This window comes from Cervus elaphus, chromosome 30 (genome assembly GCF_910594005.1).
Source record: "Cervus elaphus chromosome 30, mCerEla1.1, whole genome shotgun sequence".
NCBI lineage: Eukaryota > Metazoa > Chordata > Mammalia > Artiodactyla > Cervidae > Cervus > Cervus elaphus.
Genome location: NC_057844.1, coordinates 85922612 through 85945452, shown reverse-complemented (window position 1 = coordinate 85945452; position 22841 = coordinate 85922612). Strand labels below are relative to the sequence as shown.

Below are 22841 nucleotides of genomic sequence, written 5' to 3'. Positions count from 1 at the left end.
CTTCTCATTACCTTGCCCTCAGCAAGAACCTTCTGGTTCCAAAGCCCAGGTGATTCCTGCTTTTCCCAACCTCCCTAGTGCCTGAAACACTGCATCCACTGTGCCCCCCATGCTCAGCTCAGCCCCAGTCACTGGCAGGTAGGGGGCTCCCAGCTCTCAAACCCCATCACAGAGGCCACTCTTAGAACACTCCTGGTCCCAACTGTCTTATGCTGGTTTCTCTGGAAACAGACTCTGAAGCAGAGATCAGAGTGTACAGGCCTTTTTTGGAAGTGTTCTCAGAAGGGGAGTCCTGAGAGGGAGTGAGGGAAGGAAGACTGCATTGGCGAGCAGCTTGTCATCAAGGCATCTACTCCTGGGGCTCAAGCAGATCCTCTGAGAAACTTGGGAGGAGGCAAAGCTCTCCCAGGTCAGATCAAAAGAAGGCTGGCTTACTGCAGGAGCCCCCAAGGTCTGGAGTAGGATGCAGCAGCTATCACTGGGGGTTGGACCAAGGTGGGGCTGCTGCCCTAACCTTCCTGTTAAACCCCAGTAAACACCTCCTGTGAAGGTCTTGAGAAGATAAACTCCAGGAGATGACTGAGGACCTGGAAGGAGGCTCGAGTAGTCTGGGTGAAGAGGGTCATTAACTTTTCTCAATACACACGTCAACATTTCTTTAAGGAAGTGAGGAAAAGTAACAAAGAGAACAGGCCTCTCTCTTTATTATGCTTGTATTCTGGTGTGTGTATGTGCTTGTGTGGTGCTGGGCGCTCTGAAGCCAAAGGAAGGGAAGAGGATGTGAAGTTTAAGTAGACACAGAAGATGCTCTGAGGATGGTAGCCTGGGGGCAGGGAGGGCAGACAGGAGTGCACTTGGCCTTGTGAGAAGCTGGGAGCCAGGGTGGCCGAGGTCCGGGACCAGCAGGTTGGCAGCTGGAGGGACTGGGTCTCACCCGGACTGCCCGCCCCTCCAGATCCCAGGTCCCCTGCAGAGCCTACTCTGAGGGGGCTGAGTTGGGCCAGGGAACTCTTTTCCTTTTCCATCTTTAGCTTTGCGTTTCTTAAATCCCTGTGCATGTGTCTTCCCTCCCACGCCCCCGCCTGGTCCCCACACCCAGCACTCGCCGCCCCCCGCACACCCGGCTGCTCGGCCTGGTTCCCCTGCAGCAACCAGCCCGGTCGCCCCTCCGGTTGCTTCCCAATGCACTGCCTTCCTGCTCCCGCCGCCGGCCTGTACCCCGCACTCCCCGCCGGTTCCTCCCTGCCCGGCCAGGAGTCCGGTGCGGTCCCTGGGATGCTTCGCGGATACAGAACCTGCCCCTCGGGCCTGGGATGTGGGCGGAGCCTCCCCGCCCTCTTCGCCCTGAACCAATGGGCGGCTGGGATCGCGCCTTTGGCCGGACGGTGACGCCTCCGCCCCGCGGCGGGCTTTGGGCGACCGGGGCAGGGGGCGTGGCCTCCCCGCCCCCGCCAGCTTCCCCGGCCAATGGGCGGGGTGTGGGCGGGGCCGGAGGCGGAGCGCAGCGGGCGCGCGGGCGCGGGGTCTGGCCCGGAGCGCGGGGACTGCGCCGCCGCTCGGGCTCCGGCTGCTCCGCGGGGCTCGGCTCGCGGATCCCGGCGGACCCAGCATGGCGGTGGAGGAAGAGGGGCTCCGGGTCTTCCAGAGCGTGAAGATCAAGATCGGTGAGCTCCCAGGAACAGGCGGGGCGGCGGAGTCTTCGGGGGGCTCGCGGCGGGCTCCCCCGGTCCCCAACCCCTTCGCTGGGGTCTACGGCCCTGGCGCTTCCCGGCGATGCGCGCTCCCCGGTTGCGGCCCCCTCCTCACCCCGGGAGAGCCTACCCGCGGCCCCCTCCCCAGCACCAGAGACGCCCAGAGGCGGCCCTCTCCCCGCCTGCCCCGAGGGCGGCCTGGGCCGAGGGGGCCGGTGGCCCTGGGTAACTCAGCTCCCCGCCGCTGGCGTCCCCTAGTCCCCGGAGGCAGGGTCGACTGCAGCAGGGGGAGGTGCTCCGCCGGACCTGGGTCTGGTCCCCAGGGACTGCGTATCTGCGTGTGCACGAGTGCGCGCACGGGGGCTCTCCGGATGCGAGAATCTTAGGTGCCAGAAACACCCAGCTTGGGGTTCCGCGCCTCGCTGAGTGCGGCTCCCAGACACTTCCTTTGCTGGGGACGTGGGAGCTCTTTCACCTTCCCTCCGGGGCGAGGGGCCGAGCGGGTGGCTGACCGGAGCCTGGGTGTGCGGGCGGCTGTGTAGGTGGATGTGTCTGTGTGTGTGTCTGCCTGTGACTGTGTGCCGGCGCTCTGGCCCAGGGCTGTCTCAGGGCAGGGCGCCAGGACAGCCACCCCCTCCCCCTTCCATTGAGAACTGGCGGAGGGAGCTCTTGGCCACCAGGGCCTGCCATTCAGGTCGTGTCCCCAGAGCCGCCGGCAGCTCACTGGACCCAGGAGCTGGGGGAGGGGCTGGGAGGCTGTGTCTGGACTTCCTGGGTTTATGTGGAGAGACTTGCTTTTTCTGACTGGGAAGGGTGATGTACAAGCTCCCCCAAAACAAGACCGGTGCCTGGAGTGACCGTTACCCGTCATTGCCATCGGCGTGCCAGCTGAGAGGACAGCTCTCGCTGGAGAGAGCTTCTAAGGCCCACAAGAGCTGCCCTCTCAGGGTCCTTCTTGCTCACTGAACCCCCGGGTCCTCCACATTCCCATGTGAAAAAGGGCCTCTGGGAACCATGCCAGGCCCACAGTGACTGCTGGAGCGTCAGTTGTTGATGACATCTGATGCTGCTTAGGAATTCCAGCCACCCCAAATCAGCGTGTTGTTTCCTGTCTGCTTTATTTTGGTTTATGGATCATCGCTGAGACGCTGTTGATATTTGGCTCAGAAGCACTGCAGATTGGATGGGGCCACACTTCAGCCCTGAGGAGCTTGCCTGGAGAGGGTTTCTCTTGTTTACTTGGTTGGAATTTGCTGTCACTTTCTGCCGAGAGGTTCAGCATGGCCCTCCACCTGAAGTGAGGCAGGGAAAGTGCCTCTCAGCCCCAGGGCCAGTGAGCATGAGGGGGATTCACACCAGAGGCCTTGAGCTGCTTCCTTAATCAGGGGACAGGAAGGGGTGGGGCACGGCCGTGGGGGTGTGCCAGGCTTCTGGGTGCAGCAGGCAGGAGGGGGTCTGGGGACTTTGGAGTTCAAGCCCCGCACGGCCAGCCTGGACTTGTGTCAGGAAGCCGAGAAAATTGACTTCTTTCCAGAATGGCCCAGTCTGAGAAGCAGAGGGTGAGCAGGCCCCTGCAGGTCCAGGAGAGGGACTCTGCTGGCCTGGCAGGACGCCCTCGGGGAGGCTCTGGACCCACACAGATGGGCCAGGCCTGGAGGGAAGGGGCTTGGAGATGCTGCTTGGTTAAGCTCTCTCTCTTCTGTGTGTGTCACTTTAAACAAGTGAGAGGAGCGCCCGGCTCAGTGGGGGGTTAGTGCAGCCACTGAACATCTGCTGCTCCAACCCACTGGGGACTGGTATTATTAGAGCTGTTGGAGACCCCCCTCCCTGGTGTTTGGGGATTGCAGCAGACAGGATGAGCAGAAACGCCTGTCCATAGTGGTCCCGATCCCTGGGCATGGTTTCAGTTCTCAGAAGCCCCTGCCTTCTCCTGCCTTTGAGGGTCTTCACCCGCCGTGTGGGGTTGTCCCCTTTGTCGCTGGGGAGCACAGGTAGGGCCTCCTCCTGTGCTGGAGCAAAGAGGCGGTCTGGGCCTTGCCGCTGACTTCGAACCTGGGCCTGGCCCCAGAGGGGGAGTGCGGGAGCTGGTCAAGGGGCCTAGTCTTGTTCCACTGTGAGTAGGAGAGCCTGGCGGGCGGTGCCCCGAGCTTTCCACTTCTTTCCTGCTTCCCCTGCTGTGGCCAGTCTTGACTCTGACTTGCCTGAGTGCTGGGCCATGGAGGCAGGCCGATGAGGAGGGACACCAGCATTGACCCGGAGGAGGGGCGGCTATGCAGGCGGACCCGCCTCCTGGCTCTGGGGGACCCTGGCCGATCTGCCATTCATTCTGAACCCTGTCTTGGGGCTGGCTGGCAGCATGCCCCAGTCTGCTGGTGGCCTGCTGGCTGGAAGAAGCAGGGCAAGCACCCCCCCCCTTTCATGGCCTCATTTTTCCATTTGCAAAATGCCGACAGTCATTGTCTGCAGCATCCTGTGGGAGCTTCCCTACCCCACCCCCGCCCCCCCAGAAAGAGACTGAGGAATTCTCCCTCCAGTTATACCGTCAGCAACATCACTTTTCCTAGTGCTGAGAGGAAAGGCAGAATGTTTTGGGGAGCTGAAGAGCTTTTCGGGGTGGAGCTGTAGTCCTCAGTCTGGAATATGTAGTGGTGCTTGGTCATTGAGAGGCTAACTCTGGGGAAAATGGGAAGAATCTCTTCCTTTTTTCCTCTTCCCCTTTCTTTTTCCTTCCACCTTTTGTAAATGAGATAATACATGAGAAAGTGCTGGGAAAAAGTAAGGTATTTTTATTGTAACTATTTCAAGTCCTTGTCTTAAAGAACCTGTGTCTTTCCCCACTTAAATCTTGCAGTTATTTTGGATGGTTCTTCTGCACACTTGGCTATCTTACCCATGGTCTATCTTTGGTAACAGCAGTGTCTCATGTCAAGTAAGACTGAGCACACTTCCTATGAGGCTACTTTGAGGAAGTGTGCTCTTCTGACTTTCCGTGAGTCAGGGCTTTAGCCCCGGGGGGGAAGCGACTGCGGGCAGGATGGGTGCAGACCCCCATCGGGAGCCCCCTGCCCCGCGCTACCGTTTGTGCCTGGCGCTCCTCTGGGACTTGTGACACGACTTGACTTTCCAGTGATGTTTCCCTTTTCCATGATAGCTACTCCTTGTTTTTAAAAGTGTCGTCTCAATAAATGTGTTCAGTTAAGAGCAATACAGAGGGGTTTCTCTCAAGCTAAAAAACAGATAATCCTGGCCTTGCACTTGAGGATAAGAAAAGCCCCCTTAGCCCAGCCTGTGGTTGGACTGTTGTTGGGTTTGAGGGCATCTGGGATCTGTGGTGAGTGTCAGGTTTGAGGGCATCTAGGATCTGTGGTGAGTCCTGAGTGAGGCCACGGGAAGGCCTTCCTTCTTGGGTCCAGAAGTGGCCCCCTTCTCCCAGGCGCTTAGAGCACCCGCCCCTTGTTCCTTCTCCATCTCCTGTCTCCTCGGTGACAGCTGAAGCCCTGTCACCGCCAAGGGCAAGGGCGGCCTGGGTGCAGCACGGGCATAGCAGGGAACCTCCGCGCCTCCTTGGCTGGCTGTGGGCCTGCCCACCGGCAAATACATCCTTCGAGAAGCAGGAGTCCCCTTGGGCCAGGAGGGAGCTGGGAGGGACCCTGGGTGGCCTGGCGAAGAAGCCCTGGACCCCAGGGGTTGAGAGTTCAGGATTCCAGGTCTGAGAGTGACTTTCAACCTAATTTCCACCGTGGGAAGCAGTGGTATGCCCATCACAGGGTCTGTGAGGCTCAGATGAGGGCTTGTAATTTGAAATGGTTTTTAATAGAAGGGCTTCACAGGGCTCAGTCGGAGGACACGGTCTGTGAACATGATGGGTGATGTCACAGTGTGTGTGTGTGTGTGTGTGTGTGTGTGATAGAGAGAGAGAGAGACAGTGGGAGGAGGGGCTGTGCTGGCCACACACGGTTCTTGGCGTCGGGGGTTTTATATTCTCCGGAGCTCTCTGATTCTAAAATTAACCTGGATATTCTATTAACCGAGCTAGGCTCTCAAGCTATTTTCAGCCCCTGAGGACCAGTGTGCAGGCTGGCTCTGCCTGGGGCAGTGAGGTCGGTCCTAACCCAGCCTGTGGCTCTGGGCTTCCCAGGAAGGGGAGTGTGCTGGCGTGTGGGTTGGGGCGGGGTGCACACCTCAGGGTCTGGGGTGCACACTCTCTCGCTTCACCTGTGTTCTCACAAGCCCGCGGTGTTGCTGTCGCCATCAAGGGAGGGAGGTGAAGTCTCCCACCACAGTCCCAGCCTGCCAGCTCGCGGGGCCCTGTGCTGCCTCCTCGCCGTGCAGTGAGCCTGGACAGCAGGGTCACCCATCCCCACCGGAGGGGACAGGCCTGTGTGAGGACGGGGTGCGAGGTCCCTGGGCGCAGGCGCTGGGACAAAGGTGGGGGACAGAACTCGTGCAGGTGGGGTTGGACAGGAGCAGGGACCGAGTCGGCTGCCCCCATGGAGCCCGGCTCGCAGGGAGCAGGGCCTCGGGGGCAGGGCCCTGGGGACAGGGTCGGCACTTGGCAGGAAATGTCCGGACTTCTCCTCTCAAGCTAACGAGGCGCATGCTCGAGTCCACACTCGCACCCTCCCGAGGGCGTTTGGGAGTCAGCGCATCACACTATGGAAACAACCCGAGTGGGAGCAGCGAAGCTGAGAAGCGGCGCTTGGAAGTCGCACCTGAAAGTGGAGGCTGCAGGCACCCCTCCTGCTTCCAAGGGAGGAGGGTCCACTGGGTTCTGGTCGCTCAGGAAGGGCGGGCGGCCAGAGACGGAGTACTGGGCAGTTGCTGGCTGACTGCAGCTTCAGGCACGGCCAGGCGGGCTCAGCATCCGCTTGCTCTGCCGCAGGGAGAGGAGGAGCGGCCCCGGGCATGGCCCTTTGTGTGCTGCTCAGTGAGCCAGTGTGAACAAAGGCGCCTGCGGTGCTCTGGTCTTGATGGCGAGGAGCAGCTGGTGCAATTGGAAGCTGCTTGTTCAGTCAGTCCTGTAACAGGTTAGGGCTCCTGCCGAGTCAGGAGAGGAAGGCGAGGTGGGGAGGTGGGGTCCTTGCCGGCTGCCTGTCCTCTGCACCCTACCATCAGGATGGGGGTCTGTGTTCCAGCTGCTGTCGGTTGCTGGTGATGCTCAGAGGACTGAGAAATGCCAGTTGAAGGGGTGATTACACGATGAGCCAGGAGGGTTCTGCAGCTTTCAGAGAAATGAGCTGGAGCCCAGCCGGGCCATGTGACCTGCAGGAAGCCGCGGGTGCGACTGGACAGACAGCGGCGTGAAGAGCCCGCTCGGCTCTGACGGTCCCCCAGAAGAGCAGGGAGACAAACACCTGTGGAAACGACCCCACGCATGTCTGTCCACTGGACCCCAGCTGGGGAGTGTGGAGACACATCTGTAGGAAGAGAAAATAGATCTGTTGGAAGAAGCAAGACCATTACTGTTGTGTATATAGATGGCTAAACGAAGAGTTAAAAATCACAGCCACTTAAAATGTGAAGGGAACAATGCTCTGCAGAGGATACCGGGGCCCAGGAAGATGACTTCCTGGACTGCAGAGGCTCACGCAGGCAGGACAGGTGGCGGGCAGCCACCCAGCACAGGGTGCATAAGGCAGGAGCCTCGAATGGACGCGGACACGCAGGCATCTTGGGCTGCAGCCCTGTGGTTAGGAAACTCTAACCCGGATGACAGGGAACTTGGAGTCCCGCCGTCCACACAGAGGACCCTGTGCTTTTCTTTAAGTGTGAGGCAGCTTCCAAAATTCAACAGCTTTACACATTCAGGTTGCAGGGTAATCGCACGCTCTGTGATCAAGTCTCCCGACTCCACGTGCAGCTCGTGCCAGGGGTGGACCCACATGTGTTCCCACACGGTGCTGCTGGGGGGCTCAGAGCGGCTCGGCATCAGTGTCCGGGACGCTTCTCTGCTGGACGTGACGGATCAACAGGAGAGTGGGGACCAGGTGCTGGCCCTAGTCCTCCGAGTGTCTGCAAACACTCTCGTGTTTCTGTACACAGGGTGGCTCCCGGCCGGCCAGGTCTGTCCTAGGATTTGGCCTTGTCCGTTTTGGTCTTTGAGCAAGCCTGTAGCCTGTAGCGGGAATGGTCAGTATCCCACAAGGACCCCTTCAGTGAGGCTGCCTGTCCACCCCGAGGCCCGCCTGCTCTGGGGGTCTGGAACCCCCCTCAGGTTCGATCTGTACTGTGCCCTTCACCCCTAAGTCAGACCAGGGGTGTCTCTGGGGCCTGTGTTTTCCTCTGCATAGTTTCTGCTCCTGTTAACTGAATGGTTTCCAAAGCGCAAGAAGTGGCTGTCTCAGCCCCATTGCCAGCAGGATGGAACCCGAAGGTACACAAAGTCGCCGCAAAGGACTCAGGGTGACTCGGCGTCTGGAGCCTCAATCAGTCGGGGCTGTGCTCCGCTAGCCTTGCTGCCCCGGCGCTGCTCCAGAGACAGTCCCGCTTGCTTGGTGGCCGCTGGTTCCTCCACAGGACCAGGACCAGGACCAGGGCCTGGGCGCCAGCCTCTCCTGGCACTGGTTCCCCCTCGGCCGCTCTCCAGAGCTGGTGGGATCCCAGGAAGGGGCCTGGGCTTCTGGATTTCCAGGACATTTGAGGGAGGGATGCTGACAATTAACCTTGTCTGGAGCTTTGTTTTGAACTTGACAGTGGATCCGGTTAGGTATGATCTGTGTGTAGAGTCAGTTCAGTTCAGTTCAGTTGCTCAGTCGTGTCCGACTCTTTGCGACCCCATGGACTGCAGCACACCAGGCCTCCCTGTCCATCACTAACTCCCGGAGCTTGCTCAAACTCATGTCCATCGAGTCAATGATGCCATCCAACCATCTCATTCTCTGTCGTCCCCTTCTCCTCCCACCTTCAATCTTTCCCAGCATCAGGGTCTTTTCCAATGAGTCAGTTCTTCGCATCAGGTGGCCAAAGTATTGGAGTTTCAGCTTCAGCATCAGTCCTTCCAATGAACACCCAGGATTGATCTCCTTTAGGATGGACTGGTTGGATCTCCTTGCAGTCCAAGGGACTCTCAAGAGTCTTCTCCAACACCACAGTTCAAAAGCATCAATTCTTTGGTGCTCAGTTTTCTTTATGGTCCAACTCTCACATCCATACGTGACTACTGGAAAAATCGTAGCCTTGACTAGGTGGACCTTTGTTGGCAGAGTAATGTCTCTGCTTTTTAATATACTGTCTAGGTTGGTCATAACTTTTCTTCCAAGGAGCAAGTGTCTTTTAATTTCATGGCTGCAGTCACCATCTGCAGTGATTTTGGAGCCCAAAAAAATAAAGTCTCTCAGTGTTTCTATTGTTTCCCCATCTATTTCCCATGAAGGGATGGGACCGGATGCCATGATCTTTGTTTTTTGAATGTTGAGTTTTAAGCCAACTTTTTCACTGTCCTCTTTTACTTTCATCAAGAGGCTTAGTTCCTCTTTGCTTTCTGCCATAAGGGTGGTGTCATCTGCATATCTGAGGTTACTGATGTTTCTCCCAGCAATCTTGATTCCAGCTTGTGCTTCATCCAGCCCAGCATTTCACATGATGTACTATGCATAGAAGTTAAATAAGCAGGGTGACAATATACAGCCTTGATGTACTCCTTTTCCTGTTTGGAACCAGTCCATTGTTCCATGTCCAGTTCTAACTGTTGCTTCTTGACCTGCATACAGATTTCTCAGGAGGCAGGTCAGGTGGTCTGGTATTCCTATCTCTTGAAGAATTTTCCACAGTGTGTTGTGATCCACACAGTCAAAGACTTTGGCGTAGTCAATAAAGCAGAAGTAGATTTTTTTTGGAACTCTCTTGCTTTTTCGATGATCCAACGGATGTTGGCAATTTGATCTCTAGTTCCTCTGCCTTTTCTAAATCCAACTTGAACATCTGGAAGTTCACAACTCACATATTGTTGAAGCCTGGCTTGGAGAATTTTGAACTTTACTTTGCTAGTGTGTGAGATGAGTGCAATTGTGCGGTAGTTTGAACATTCTTTAGCATTGCCTTTCTTTAGGATTGGGATGAAAACTGACCTTTTCCAGTCCTGTGGCCACTGCTGAGTTTTCCAAGTTTGCTGGAATGTTGAGTGCAGCACTTTCACAGCAGAGTCAGGGCCTTTATTTCTGTGTGACTCTCCTTTCCAGAGGCCACACAGAGTGGTCCCCCAGGACCTCCTCACACTGGTGGCTGAGGATAGCTGCTTGTGCCCCTGGGTCATCTTGTAGCTTTGTCTCGTGATTTTTTCTTTTAAGGAAAAGATGTCATTTTCCTTTTTCATTCTGTGGGAGGGACTGGAACGGCCAGTTGACCTGAGTTTGTGCTCCGGCCTTTTTCACGCTGCTGGACCTGCCTGCAGGGCCCTGGACATGCCGGGGAGCAGCAGGTGTCCTTGCGGACACGGTAGCGTCCAAGTCTGGTCGCGACTCTGTGCCGTGTGTAGGCACATGTTTTCTCTGGCCCCTCCCCCAAGGCTCAGAGAGGCCAGGTCACTTTCCCAAAGTCACACAGTGAGAGAGGGGATTGCCTCAGTTGTCTGATGATGAACTTGTAATTACCCAGGTCAATGAGGAACAGCCTCTAGGGTGTGTTGTCAAGTCACTTCCTCAGCAGACAGCTGACTTCCCTCCAGGGCCTCCCCTTCCCTGAGAATCTTGGAAAGAGCATTTGGGGACATTCTCAGCCAAGCGACACCTGTGAGGTTAGGACAGCGAGGTCAGGGCCTGCTGACCACCTCCCAGCCAAGGTGCTGGACAACTGAGCAACTTCACCTGAGATCACGCTTCAGATGCGGGACTGGGCTCCGCGGGGACAGAGCCGGGGGCTGGGCTCCGCGGGGACAGAGCCAGGGGCTGGGCTCCCCGTGGACAACCTGCAGGCTGCTGTGTGGTGAGAGCAGCACTGTTTCTTCCTGACGCCTGCCCTCTGGCTTCTGACCATCCCTTCCTCCTGCTGGCCCAGGGGTGGCCTTGTGCAGGAAAAGCTCCCAGACTGGGTAGGCAACAAGTGGTGGCCGGGGCGGGGGTGGGGGGGAGGGGGGCGGCGCTGTTGAACTTGGGGGTGGGGGTGGGGGAGGAGGTTCTGTCCCAGCCTCGAGCCACTGGACCTCTGGTTGTTTGGGCCCAGCTGAATGGGGGCTTTCCAGGGAGAGCTCAGATGGAGCACAGAGCTGTCAGCAGAAATGCAGGAGCACGACCTGGTTCCAGGAATCCCGCCAGTGTGCAGACCCCAGGGGCTGCTGCTGCACCGACTCCTTGTGGAAGACTGCAGTGGGCTGCTGTGATGGGTGGGTTTTCCCATGGCCTCTGGGGTGCGGGCGGGCTGGGGATTTCCAGATCGTTCAGGCCTGTGGCTGGCAAGCTCAGCCTCCTCCGACCGCCCTGCTGGCCTGTCCTGGGGCTGACCGCCATAAACAGTTTTTAACTTACGATCAGACAATTGGGTATTTTATCTGCTTTGTAGGGGTGACTTTCAAGGGCAGAGAGCTCTTTGTATGTGATGTTCACATAGAGGACACACCCCACCCAGGTGCAGCGTGTCCAGGGCCTTCTGGCAGCGTGCAGGGTCCCAAGGCTCCCCCAGAGAGGGCTATGCCCCTGAGGCCAAGGGCTTGGCTGGGAGCAGGAATTGTTTGCCTTTAGCACCTCACGGGGGCTCCTCTTGTCAGAGCATGATTGTGCGTGGGCACACGCCCGGGGGCTGTCTGGGGGCAGTGGCACCAGGGAAGCAGCCTTGTCTGTGCAGCAGGTGCGTGAAGTTTAGAAAAGGTTCCAGTTCCTCAAGCAATTCTCACTCTTGTTTCTTCCGCCGGGCGTGGTGACGGCTGCAGACAGGGCTCATGTGGGCCGAACCCGGGGGTCTGTGGGGGTGTGCTTGGGGGCACCTGCCATCTGAGAGCCCTGAGGGTAGCTTGGCCAGGTCCCAGCCTGCTGGGACCTCGCTACTGGGACACCTGCCTTTGCCGTTTCTGTGACTTGAGTGTTTTTTCTGCAGTTGTTTTTGATTTCTTCATGTTTTGTGTTTGTATCAGAAACCGTTGGCATTTTTGGTCTACAAGCCAGGCTCTTCCTGTAGCTTCTTTCCTGCCTGTGTCTGGCTGCTCTCTCTCCTGGCTCTGCTCAGGTGGGAGCCCCCAGCCCTTGGCGAGCTCCTAGGACTCCGGGCAGGGCCGGGCTGCCAGGAGACCACGGGATCAAGTGAGAGAACTTGGTTAAGGCGAGGGAAGCACCGTGAGCAGGGCGCATGAGCTGTGGTGGGTGGGGAGCTGGGGCCCCCCAGTGTGAGGCTCCTGTTTCCTGCCCGCCTGCCCTCGTGCGGAGCCCAGCTCCCTGGAAGCGGGCACCCTGCCTGGTGGGACCCGAGCCCCAAGCTGGGTGGGCTGCAGCTGCCTGACCACCCCAGCTCTCCTGGCTGTGCCCTGAGACCTGGCGACTCCTCTGTGATGCCTCCCAGGCATCGGGAGGGGCGGCCAGAGGACCCTGCGCCTCCTGAGCCCAGCTGGCCCCATCCGTCTGGAGTCCATGGCTTTCCTTTTTCTGTTCATCATTTCCTGCTCTGCTCGGCTCCGCCTCCATATCTGGAGAAGGAGTTTCTCAGCGTTTGGACCCGAGCATGTGCTTGTGCGCGTCCTGACCGGAAGGAAAGGATCTCGGGGGCAGAAAACCCGTGCCCATGGTTTTCTTCAGTCTCCGGACTTTCTGTTTGCTCGTTTCGTGGCGGGTGTTCCGGCCTTCTCTGCAGGGCCTTTCCCTCTCCGCCAGCGTCTTTCCCAACAGGCCGGCCTTCCCGGCAGGAGTGACGGGGAGGGACAGGCTGAGCTGCCCGAGTGGGGGCCTCTACGTCTTTTCTGCCGGCGCCCGATTCAGTGTGATTGCAACAATTTAGGTCTGTTCGTTCCGAAAGCGCTCCTGCCGGCCAAGCTGACTCTGCTACGGCTAACTGGGTTAGGACCCCAGTGTGGTTTCATGACGTAGGAGTTTCTGCGGCCAGAAGGAGCTGTTGGCCCGAGCACGTGGATCGCTTCAGCCCCCTCGTGCTGGAGGCCAGTCTGGATTTAGTCCAGATTTAGTGTAACAGGGCCTGAAAGTGGTCAAGGCGTCCTTTTGGACAGAAGATATCAGGACAGCTGGGAAGTTGCTGCGTGTCTGATCTGGGACATGTTAGAGGCCTGAATACACGTGCTGGTTCTGAGTCAGGGATGGGGTGGCTTGGTGGGCAGCACATGGAGGTCAGTGTAAGGGACTGGCTTTTCAGGGTCACTCCCAAGCAGCAGCGGGAACTTTGAGCTTGGCCTGATGTAATCACAAGGACTGGTTGCGGGAAAATTAGTTTTCAGGATCTCTTTTCCCTGCACATGGTGCTCAGAGGTCATCTCAGGGGTGATTCCAAATCCCCTGGACTGACCTTTAGGTGAAGTTGGCCCAAGGGTGGGGTGACATTTGCCTCCCTGCCTGTCCCACGGTAGCTGGACACCACCTTCACACAGGCCTGTGGAGTCATAAACCGGGCATTTCTCAGGCCTTGCCTTCCAAGGGTTTACAGACTGAATGGTAAATGAGACAAACCCATCTGCACACTCATGCGTTCTGGGAGTAACAGTAAGTGGGGTTTTCAGGCCTTGGGGGGCACTGAGGAAGACTGGATGGATCTGCCTGCTCCTCCTGTTCCCCCAGGAGTGGGCGCCCAGGTGTGCACACACATGGACGAGCGCACACACAGACCCGTGAGATGTGTGCACGGCACGCGCTGCACACAGCATGCTTTCCAAACCTGGAGAATTCTCAGAAATGATAGAAACTGTGTGCACAAAGATTTCTAAAGACAGTGACCCCCGTGGAACAAGAGCAGTGCCTACTTTTGTCATTAAGAATATGCTAAATGTGAGCACATTGCTTTCTGTTGTAAGGCGCGGCTTGTCCGAAGGTGTCCCTGCCCTGGGCCCACAGCCCCGGGGGGCGCTCCCCACGGCAGACGGGCAGACGACAGAGCTGTCTCGTCCCGAAGGCGTCTAAGGCTCCTTGCAGAGCAAAGGCGGGAGGGTGGCGGGACAGGATACTGCTTGTAGGTCCCCTTTGGTGTGTCTGTGTTTCCAAGGTGCGAGCCTCCTCAGGTAAAGTAGAGCCTGGACGGGGAGCCTGCTCGGGACCGGCTGTGGTCCCGCACTTTGGTCTTCTGTCTCTTCCTCCTCAGGGTCCCTCGTCACCTGTGCGGTCCTCGTATCGAGGGCGCAGGGTGGGGGACAGAAGAGGAATGGCCGTGGAGAACACGAGTTGCAGGTGAGGCTCTTGACGGGGGCGACGTGAGGGATCGGTCTTCTGGGAGGCCCCTACCTGGGGCGCTGGCTGGCTCCGGGAGCTGAGTGACTCAGACGACACCCAGGAGCAGGGCAGAACCAGCAGGAGGCCCGCTCGTTCCTGCCTCGAGAGCAGACGTCTGGGGATGGGCGATAGCCTCCCGTGAGTGCTCCGAGGGGCCGCTGCAGGCTCACGGTCCCCGCGGGTGCCTGGGCCAGTGTGTCTAGACCTTCTGCTTTCCTTCAGAGCCCAGTTCTAGCCAGGCAGCCACCCCATGGGGACAGGTGGCTATGCTCAGGGACTTTTTGTTCGTCACGCTGGTGGACCCGGTGGGTGGAGACCCTCCCCTGCAGTGCAGCGCCTGACTGTGCATGGGCGAGTCCCGGAGAAGGGGATGTGGTGGACCCCCGTGAACACCCGGTGGGTCCTTCACGCTCTCCACCTCGCCTCAGGAGTGTGGGGGCAAGGAGCAGCTAGGTCCCGTGCTTGCGTGATGGAGAGACGCCGGCAGTTGGACCAGCAGGTGCTGCCTGACGGCTCGGGGTGTGGGCGAGGAGGGCCGGGCCCTGGGTCCTGTGCAGGGACCCTGTGGCCAGGCAGCTGGGGACACTTCTACTCTGTATCCTATGGCAAGTCATGACCTCTGTGTGCCTCGGCTTTAGCGTCTAAAATGAGGGCACTAAAAGCTATTTCACAGGATTGTTACAGGGTTGAGTGTAACTGTCATGTCTTTCCCCTCCCTCCCTTCACTGGGAGGAGAGGGCTCAGAAGGGTTCAGACCTGCTGGAATCACAGCGTTGGGTTCTTGAGCCAAAGGTGTTTTCGTGAGCAGTAGATCCAGGGCTGGGCTGCGGATTCTGGGGGCGGATGTGGCCATGTTGGGAGGGCCGGGCTGGAGAGGGTGGGCTCGTGTCTGCACAGGGGCCTGGCCACACCTCCCCAGCCGCGTGGCGCCCCCACGAGGGAACCCCAGGGTGCCATCAGCTCGGCCGTGGTCCTGGGCCCACACGTTCGCTTTGGAGTGCGGGTGCTTCTGTGGGCCGCCGACTGTGACTTCAAGGCGAAGAGCCCCCTGAGGAGCACAAGCTCACAGTCGGCTCGGACCCGCGGGAGCTGGTGCCGCGGCATCGCCAGGAGGCGGTTTCCGAGGCGGCAGCGGCCGGAGGAAGTGGGGTGGGCTTCTGACTTCTGAGTGTGTCCCGGGGCACTTGGTGTGGTCGGAAGGTTCACACGAGGCTGCGTGTGTTTGGGGAGAAACAGGAAGAACAGCCCCCGTTAGGGACTTTAGGTGACAGTTGATGTTATTTACCATGTGTTGAATTCTGTAACTTTTTTTCTGGATCATTCTGTGGTTTTATCTCTGTGGCTCGATGTTCTCATGACGAGAAGTGGGCGTTAATGACTCAGTTAGCTATTTTGTAAACCTGGGGTGCTGTCTGCGGTCTCTGCAGCCCCCGCTGGGTGTGGACGGTGGCCCCCGTGCTGACTGTGCCCGGAGATGCTGGGGCGCTGCCCTGTCTCTCGTGGGGGACGAGGTGTAGACGTCACCCACCAGCGAGGGGAGCCCTCGGTGGGCTGGGGCGTTCTGCTGTAGCTGAGCCCCTGCAACCACGGCCTCTCCACGGGCTGGGCTGCTCTGTGCAGGTGGACACTGGCCAAGGGGGCGTCCAGCTTCAGTCTCCAGTCCTCAGTGAGTGGGGGTCATTCACGGGTGACTTCGGGGGATCTGCTTCTCTTGCACTTGGAAATGGGACTACTGAGGCGTCAACACCAGACAGGGTGGAGGACATGTTCAACCCCCTCTCAGCTCATTCCGGAAACTTGCCCCAACTTTATTAATGGGTAAGAGAAAACAAAGGCTAGTGAAGAGTGAAGCAAAACAAGTTGCTTTGATAAATATAATCAAATGTATAATAAGGTTCCACTCATTGGGGCCATGAAGTTTGAAGACCAACCAAGAGCAAGGCATTTTTTAGAGGTGGGATGAGGCCCTGGCCCGTTGTGCAGCATAAGCAGTTTTGTGGTCCTTCCCTGAGGGCCCCAGAGTGGGACACGCCCACTTCCACAGTTCCTCTGCCTTTAACTGTCCTCCCTTATATGAGAAAGGCTGAGGTGACCCAGAGTCCTTTCCAAGATAGACGTGGGCTCAAGTCTAATAAAGGAAACCCCAGGAAATCCAGAACAGACGTCAGCACGTGATCAGGGGAAATTGATTTTAAGCTCCTCAGATAAACTGCGGTTTGGCCTCCTCGTGCGGTAGCAAACGGCAAGTCATGCAGAGTCCCCAGGCCTCGGTGTCTGCTGGGCGTCATGGGTAAGTTCAGGAATAGCGTGCTAGCCAGCAAGTCTCTAGTAGACAGTCGTAGTCCTGAAATATGGGCGACACGGGCTACAACCTGGCTTTCTCACTCGTCTATTTCTCTCTTAGAAGTTTGTTAAAAGCAACGTGGTTTTTCCTGATGGGCGGCAGGGATTCGGGTGTCTTTCAGGCTGGTTTGATGTTCCTTTCGTTCGTCACCCCTCAGCAGATGGAGGGAAGGTGCTGGGGCTTTGAGGGGATACCGCCTAGCCATAGCTGCCGGGTAGAGTGTGGGGAATGAGGCGAGGCTGTTGAGGGGGAGACCCCCTTAGGAGACCTGACGCTGAATAAGCCCCACCTATGCACTGCAGCGCGTGGGACGCACAGCCTCTGGGTCCTGTGGGTGTACCATCCAAGCCAGTGCTGCTCAGCCCGCTGCCCAGGACCACGGTCAGGAGAGGCTTCTCAGGGCCTCCAGCTTCTGTCGGCCTCTGGCCCTGGTGCCCCTGCTCTCTGCCACCCCTGCCCATCCACCTGCCGTGTCCCCTTGCACGCCCTGCCCCGAGGCGAACCTCTGCCTCCCCGAGGGGCAGGACCGCCTTTTGAAACCCTTTGCTCTGAGACCCTCAGCCTCTGCTGCCCCCAAGGATGAGAAGGCTGCAGGCCCCCTGGAGGTGGGAGAAGACAGGGACCTTCACCCGCTCCTCCAGTTTCTGCCCCTCGACCCGCGTGGATCCACGCAGGGCAGTGGCTCCGGAATGGGGCCCCGTGGTCGTGTTTTGAGGGTCCCAAGGCCTGAGATTTGCTCACTTGCTTGGTCAAAGCTGAGCCGGCCCCCGCGGTGCGCCCTGCACGGTCGTCTGCAGGCCGGCTGCACTCAGCACTGGGGGGCAGCTGTCCTCCTCCCCCGCAGCCAGGCTCCTGAGGGTCAGAGGCTGTCACTCTCCAGGCGGAGTCCCCCCGCCCTGCCGCAGCCCACAGCATGGAGCTGACGCCCAGGAGACACGGGGTGCCCCCCTGTATTTGCACCAGCTAGTCCTATCCCGCAGAGGCACCCCATCCGCAGAAGCCGGGACCCCAGGAGCTGGTCTCTCTTGGCTTCTGCGGCTTCCACACTCCCACTCCCCACTTTGGAATTGGAGGGAGGGGGAGTCTGTCAGCAGAAGTGAGGCCAGGCGTGTTCTGTGTTGAGTCGCCGCTACTGCGCGAAGTGACCTGGCCACAGCTCCCCGGGGTCGACAGCCCCCAGACTGCCCCAGGGAGGCCCTGATGCCCGGCCAGGCACGGAGGCTCAGCACACTCTGCTGTTAGTTCGGAGGGGCTTTGAGCGGCTTGTGTGGTTACAGCCACTTTGGAAGGAGAGTGTCACGCATGTACTTGAAGTGCTGAGTCTTTTTATGGTGTTGCCGGGAGGCCGGTCCTGCGTGCAGGCGTGGGGACGGGCCATGCAGCCGCATCTTTCCTGGAGACCCCAGCCCCCTGGAATTTTCCCCAAGCACATTGGTGGCATCCACAGGGTTCTGTAGTTCTAGCTGTTCCACCTGGAGCAGCCGTAAGTGGGGACAATGTCAGCCCCGTGTCCTTGGGCCCACACGCCTAGAGGTTGAGAGTCAGTGAGGAGCCCCGTGCAGACAGGCTGAGCTCTGAGAGAGTCAAGACAGAGGTGGCTGTGAACGAGCCATGAGGGCCTGGCCTGGCCTGGTGTCCGGGCTGATGGGAGGAGCCTGTAATGAGTGGAGTGGGGCAGTGGACCGAGAGCAAGGTGGCAGCACTGCAGAGCGCCAGCTGTCTACCGAGACCTTGGCACTGCAGAGCACCAGCTGTCTGCCGAGACCTCGGCACTGCAGAGCGCCTGCTGTCTACCCAGACCTCAGCACTGCAGAGCGCCAGCTGTCTACCGAGACCTCGGCACTGCAGAGCGCCTGCTGTCTACCCAGACCTCGGCACTGCAGAGCGCCTGCTGTCTACCCAGACCTCGGCACTGCAGAGCGCCAGCTGTCTACCCAGACCTCGGCACTGCAGAGCGCCAGCTGTCTACAGAGACCTCGACACTGCAGAGCGCCTGCTGTCTACCCAGACCTCGGCACTGCAGAGCGCCTGCTGTCTACCCAGACCTCGGCACTGCAGAGCGCCAGCTGTCTACCGAGACCTCGACGCTGCAGAGTGCCTGCTGTCTACCCAGACCTCGGCACTGCAGAGCGCCTGCTGTCTACCCAGACCTCGGCGCTGCAGAGCGCCAGCTGTCTACAGAGACCTCGACACTGCAGAGCGCCAGCTGTCTACCGAGACCTCGGCACTGCAGAGCGCCTGCTGTCTACCCAGACCTCGGCACTGCAGAGCGCCAGCTGTCTACCCAGACCTCGGCACTGCAGAGCGCCAGCTGTCTACAGAGACCTCGACACTGCAGAGCGCCTGCTGTCTACCCAGACCTCGGCACTGCAGAGCGCCAGCTGTCTACTGAGACCTCGACGCTGCAGAGCGCCTGCTGTCTACCCAGACCTCGGCGCTGCAGAGCGCCTGCTGTCTACCCAGACCTCGGCGCTGGAGAGCGCCTGCTGTCTACCCAGACCTCAGTGCTGGAGGTTTGGACCAAAGAGAAGCCGCCAGACGTCCTGCGGCCACTCACAGAGCCAGGAGTCTGGCCGGCCATGGGCTCTGCAGAGGCATGTCCCTGGGAGCGCCCTGGGATTCTGACCCTGTCAGGCTGTGGGCGCCATGCTCCGCGTCTGGATCCGGGTCTGCCCTGACCATACATGCAGCTCTGAAGGGAATGGTGACCTGCCCACTCGCTGCCGCTTCAGTGTGCTGGACGCCTCCCTGTGATGGAGTGGACCTTCCCTGTGATGATTGTGGAACCAGGATTTTGTGCAAGGACTCTGACTTACATCGGACCTTTGGGGTGGCTCAGAAATGCACACGCTGAAGGGCTTTCATTGTCACTGGGGGTCATGACACCCGCTGTGGACCCAGTGGGAGTGGACGCTCGGCAGGCGCCTCTCCCCGAGGTTCCAGCCCCAGGAGAGCCATGGTGTGGTGACCATGTCAGCCCCCACGTTGGGAGGGCTGAGCGGGAGCAAGAGGCTCAGGTGGCATGCAGGTGACAGGAGCCAGCATCTTGCGGGTGGCGTGTACCGGCTTCCCGACGGGGATGTGGGGTGGCAGCCGCCTGAACTCTGACCTGGCACTTGGGGTCCCCAGGAGGGTGAGGGTGGGGCCTCCAGGGACAGGAGTGGGGACCCTTCCACGGGCAGTGACGGGCTGGGCGGTGGCATGAGGGCCGCGCGGGGAGGGGGCACGGGACAAGCCGCCAGGTCTGCCAGGCTCCGCTGTGGGTGCTCGGGATGTGCGTGGGCCGTGGGCTTCTGCTTCTTTGGCGCCCTTTCTCTGTGTTTCAGGAGTTCTGGGTGGTCGTTCTGCTGTTTTGACAGCTCACACCATGCTAGCTGCTTCCTGTGTTATTAATTCAGGGACATGCCCTCTGCCCTCTGCCTTCCCAGCCTTCATCCCCGTCTCCCTGCCTGGCCTGACCTCTGCCCTCTCTGGTCTTCTGGCCCGGTCCCCAGCCCTGTGGCTGGAAGCACCCCACCTTTCTCAGAAGCGGTGGTGGGTGTTAGGCAGGGCTCTTCTGTGAATGCAGGTCATTTCAGTTCATGAAAAGTGGTGAACTGGGCCGTGGTTGGTTAGCAAGCAGGCAGGCTAGGCCAGCCAAGGCTCAGATTCTGGAGCTAAAAACGTGAGTGCTGAGAGGAGTCGCTCCGGGGCGGGGGGTGGTGCTCGGCCTGGACGGCACGCGGCCGGCCAGTGGCGCGGCCGGAGGGGTTTCCGTAAAGTCCCGTGTTCTGCTCGGGTGCAGTACACCGTGAGTGGGCAGTGGGTGGTTTAATTCAGATAAGAATAAATTAAAGAGTGAATGTGGAGCATTCAGTTTATTAGGTGTCGTGAGATTTAAGCCGGGAAAGACTGTGTAAGAGGTGAAGGGCTGTGTGCCCGCTGTCTGCGTGGAGGCCCTGCTCTCTGGGGTGGGCGAGCTGTGCGTGGAAGCGAGTCATGGAAGTGTGCTGTCCCCTTGGGTGGATGAGGGGTGGAAGTGTTAGCTTGCGTGTGTGTCTCCTTTAGTGGACAGATGTGATCGACTCTAAAATGTTGGGTAGATATTCCTAGGTTCCTAACAGATAAGACAGTATTGCAGAGGACATGGAGCAGATCAGAACACATATGAGCACCTAATTCATAACAGAGACACACTGTGATTCCCTGGAGAATGTGACGTTGCCTTCTTTGGCCGTCTGGCTTGAAATAAGTTACATCCTAACTCTAACCATAATAGACAAATTCCAGATGGATTATAAGGCTGCTGTGGGTCCAGGCACGACACAGCCGTCCTCCACGGAGTGTGCACCTGCTCCACATGGGCACAGGGCTGAGGACTCACCCCGCACCCCACCCCCTCTCCCAGCTGCCGGGCGTGAGCAACATTTTGGAAACTATTGTGAATAACCTGCAGAATGCGGGAGGACTTCTAAGCTGTCAGTGAACTAAACAAACGACGGATGTGATTATGTAAGAACACTGATCTCTGTCTGAGTGACAGCGGCTGCGTGCTCGCGCCCTGGACAGCCAGCAGGCCTTCGCTGCTGGGGGCACAGCCATGCCGCCCTCTCTGACGTGGAACCTGATCTCGCTCTTGGCTGGTCTTTCCAGTAATGAATGAGAAAGGAAAAACCAAAGTCTTAATTTTACTGTTTCCTCCTGTCCTAAAACTGCCACGAAGACTCAGACCCGGTGGCTGGCTTGGGCTTGGCTTGCGGCTCTCTGCAAGCAGCAGATTACAGGCCGTCTCTGCGGGTGGGTCGCTGGAGTGGGCACGGCACTCCTGGAGGTCGCCAGCATCCCCGACAGCCGGGGTCCAGGGAGGCGCTTCTGCGAGGCTCTCAGCCCGTGCTCACGGAAGCTGGGCGGGCAGCAGGTGGGCCTGGGGCTCTGAGGCTGCACTGTGGGGCTCCGGGCCTATCTTGGCTGCACATGGCAGGAGCCCACCCCTGGGCTGGGTCCGTGAGCCCAGCTCCCATGGGAGAAGCGAGGTCTTTGGAACAGACCTACCGGGCCTGGATCCCGGGATTCTTCTTGCTTGTTGGCGCCTGCAGGCCTCTCAGACCCTCACGCTCTGATGGGATGAGAACCACCTGGAGGAGGCCTCGGTTCTGGACACGCCCCCACCCAGCACTCAGCCTGCAGCCCGGTCGGTGCCCAGGGACAGAGCAGGGGCCACGACCTGGGGCCTGGGTCCTGCTGCATGTGCGCTGGTCAGCCTGCTCTGCACCTGCTGGCTCCCGCAGCGGTGGGCACGCTGATTGGTGAGCTCTGCGGGGCCCTGACCCGGCCGCTGCTCTGGGCAGGGCCGTTGACCCGTGATGACCCGGAGCCACATACAGCTCCTGGGCAGCCAGTCCACAGCCTTGCCCTCTGCTGTCTGTGTGTTTCTCGGGACCTCTAGTCATCCACAGAGACTCTGCTCCCCGAACCAAAAGGGATGACGACGGGGCTTCTCGGGGGAGCGGCTGTGTCAGGCCTGCATGGAGCCCTGAGGGCAAGAGTGAGGGTGAGTCCCTGGCAGGCTCCACCCCTGCTGCGGCCAGCGCCTGTCCGTCCCCGGTGACTGGCGAATCTACAGTGGGAGTGACCGGGCTCGGGAGCCGCACTGCGGAGGCTCGGCCCGGCATGGAGCTCAGCATCCTGGCCTGGAGGCCTGCCCTGCTGGTCGGGGATGCCGCCGTGATCGGGACCGTCCTGGACCTCGCTTCGGTGGCCTCTCGCGCCCAGGGGCGCACACTGGGCTCTTTCTCGGGAAGCCTCCACCAGCCGGCGAGCAGCCGTTGTCAGAGGAATGGAGTCACATCGGAAAGCCCCGGCTTGGCAGCCACAGCCCGGAAGACGCTGAGTACCCAGTCCTCCAGCTCCAGAGGAGGTGGACTCAGCTCGTGTCTCAGACACGCGGCCTTCTGACTAAGAGGCACCTGCAGCATGGGCAGCAGCCCAGAAGTCCCTTGGTTCAAATCTGCCTGGTGGCTCTGGGCCTTGGTTCCCTGGCAAGTGGGTGTTGGGTGGCTGCGCCCGGAGAGGCTGCGAGGCAGGCAGTGGCTATCAGGTCATTTGACTCTGCTGGTCAGTGATGGACCCTCCAACCCCCGAGGCACACGGGCCCCCTTCCCCACCCTGGGGGCACACACACACTCACCCCCTCCCCTCCTGCCAGGAGACACGTGGTCCCAGCTGGCTGGTGGGTCTTGGACCCTGCTGCTGCCCTCCCGCCCAGGAGACACTTCCTGCCCAGGAGACACTCGTGTGGATGAATCATGGCTGAGCACAGAGCCTGCAACCCTTTAGAAGTAGTTCTGAAGCTTTTATTACTTCATTCTGTGAACCCCTGGTGAGGTCCCGCCTCCCCCGCCCCTGACCTGTGTGTCTTCCAGCTGCTTCTCTTCTTGTGGCCTCAGGCACAGTGAAGCCTGTGTTCCGGAATGTTCCCTG

General features: G+C 59.3%; 1 protein-coding gene across 1 annotated transcript in view; it reads left to right on the top strand.

Annotated features, from left to right (window-relative positions):
* Positions 1-1507: 1507 nt before the first annotated feature.
* The window catches only part of RASA3 (RAS p21 protein activator 3), a 90392-nt gene continuing 69058 nt past the window's right edge, over positions 1508-22841 (top strand). The window contains exon 1 of the mRNA XM_043891548.1: positions 1508-1664. Within this exon, the coding sequence (XP_043747483.1) occupies positions 1610-1664 (55 nt within the window). The 5' untranslated portion in view covers positions 1508-1609. The remainder of the gene's footprint in view (positions 1665-22841) is intronic.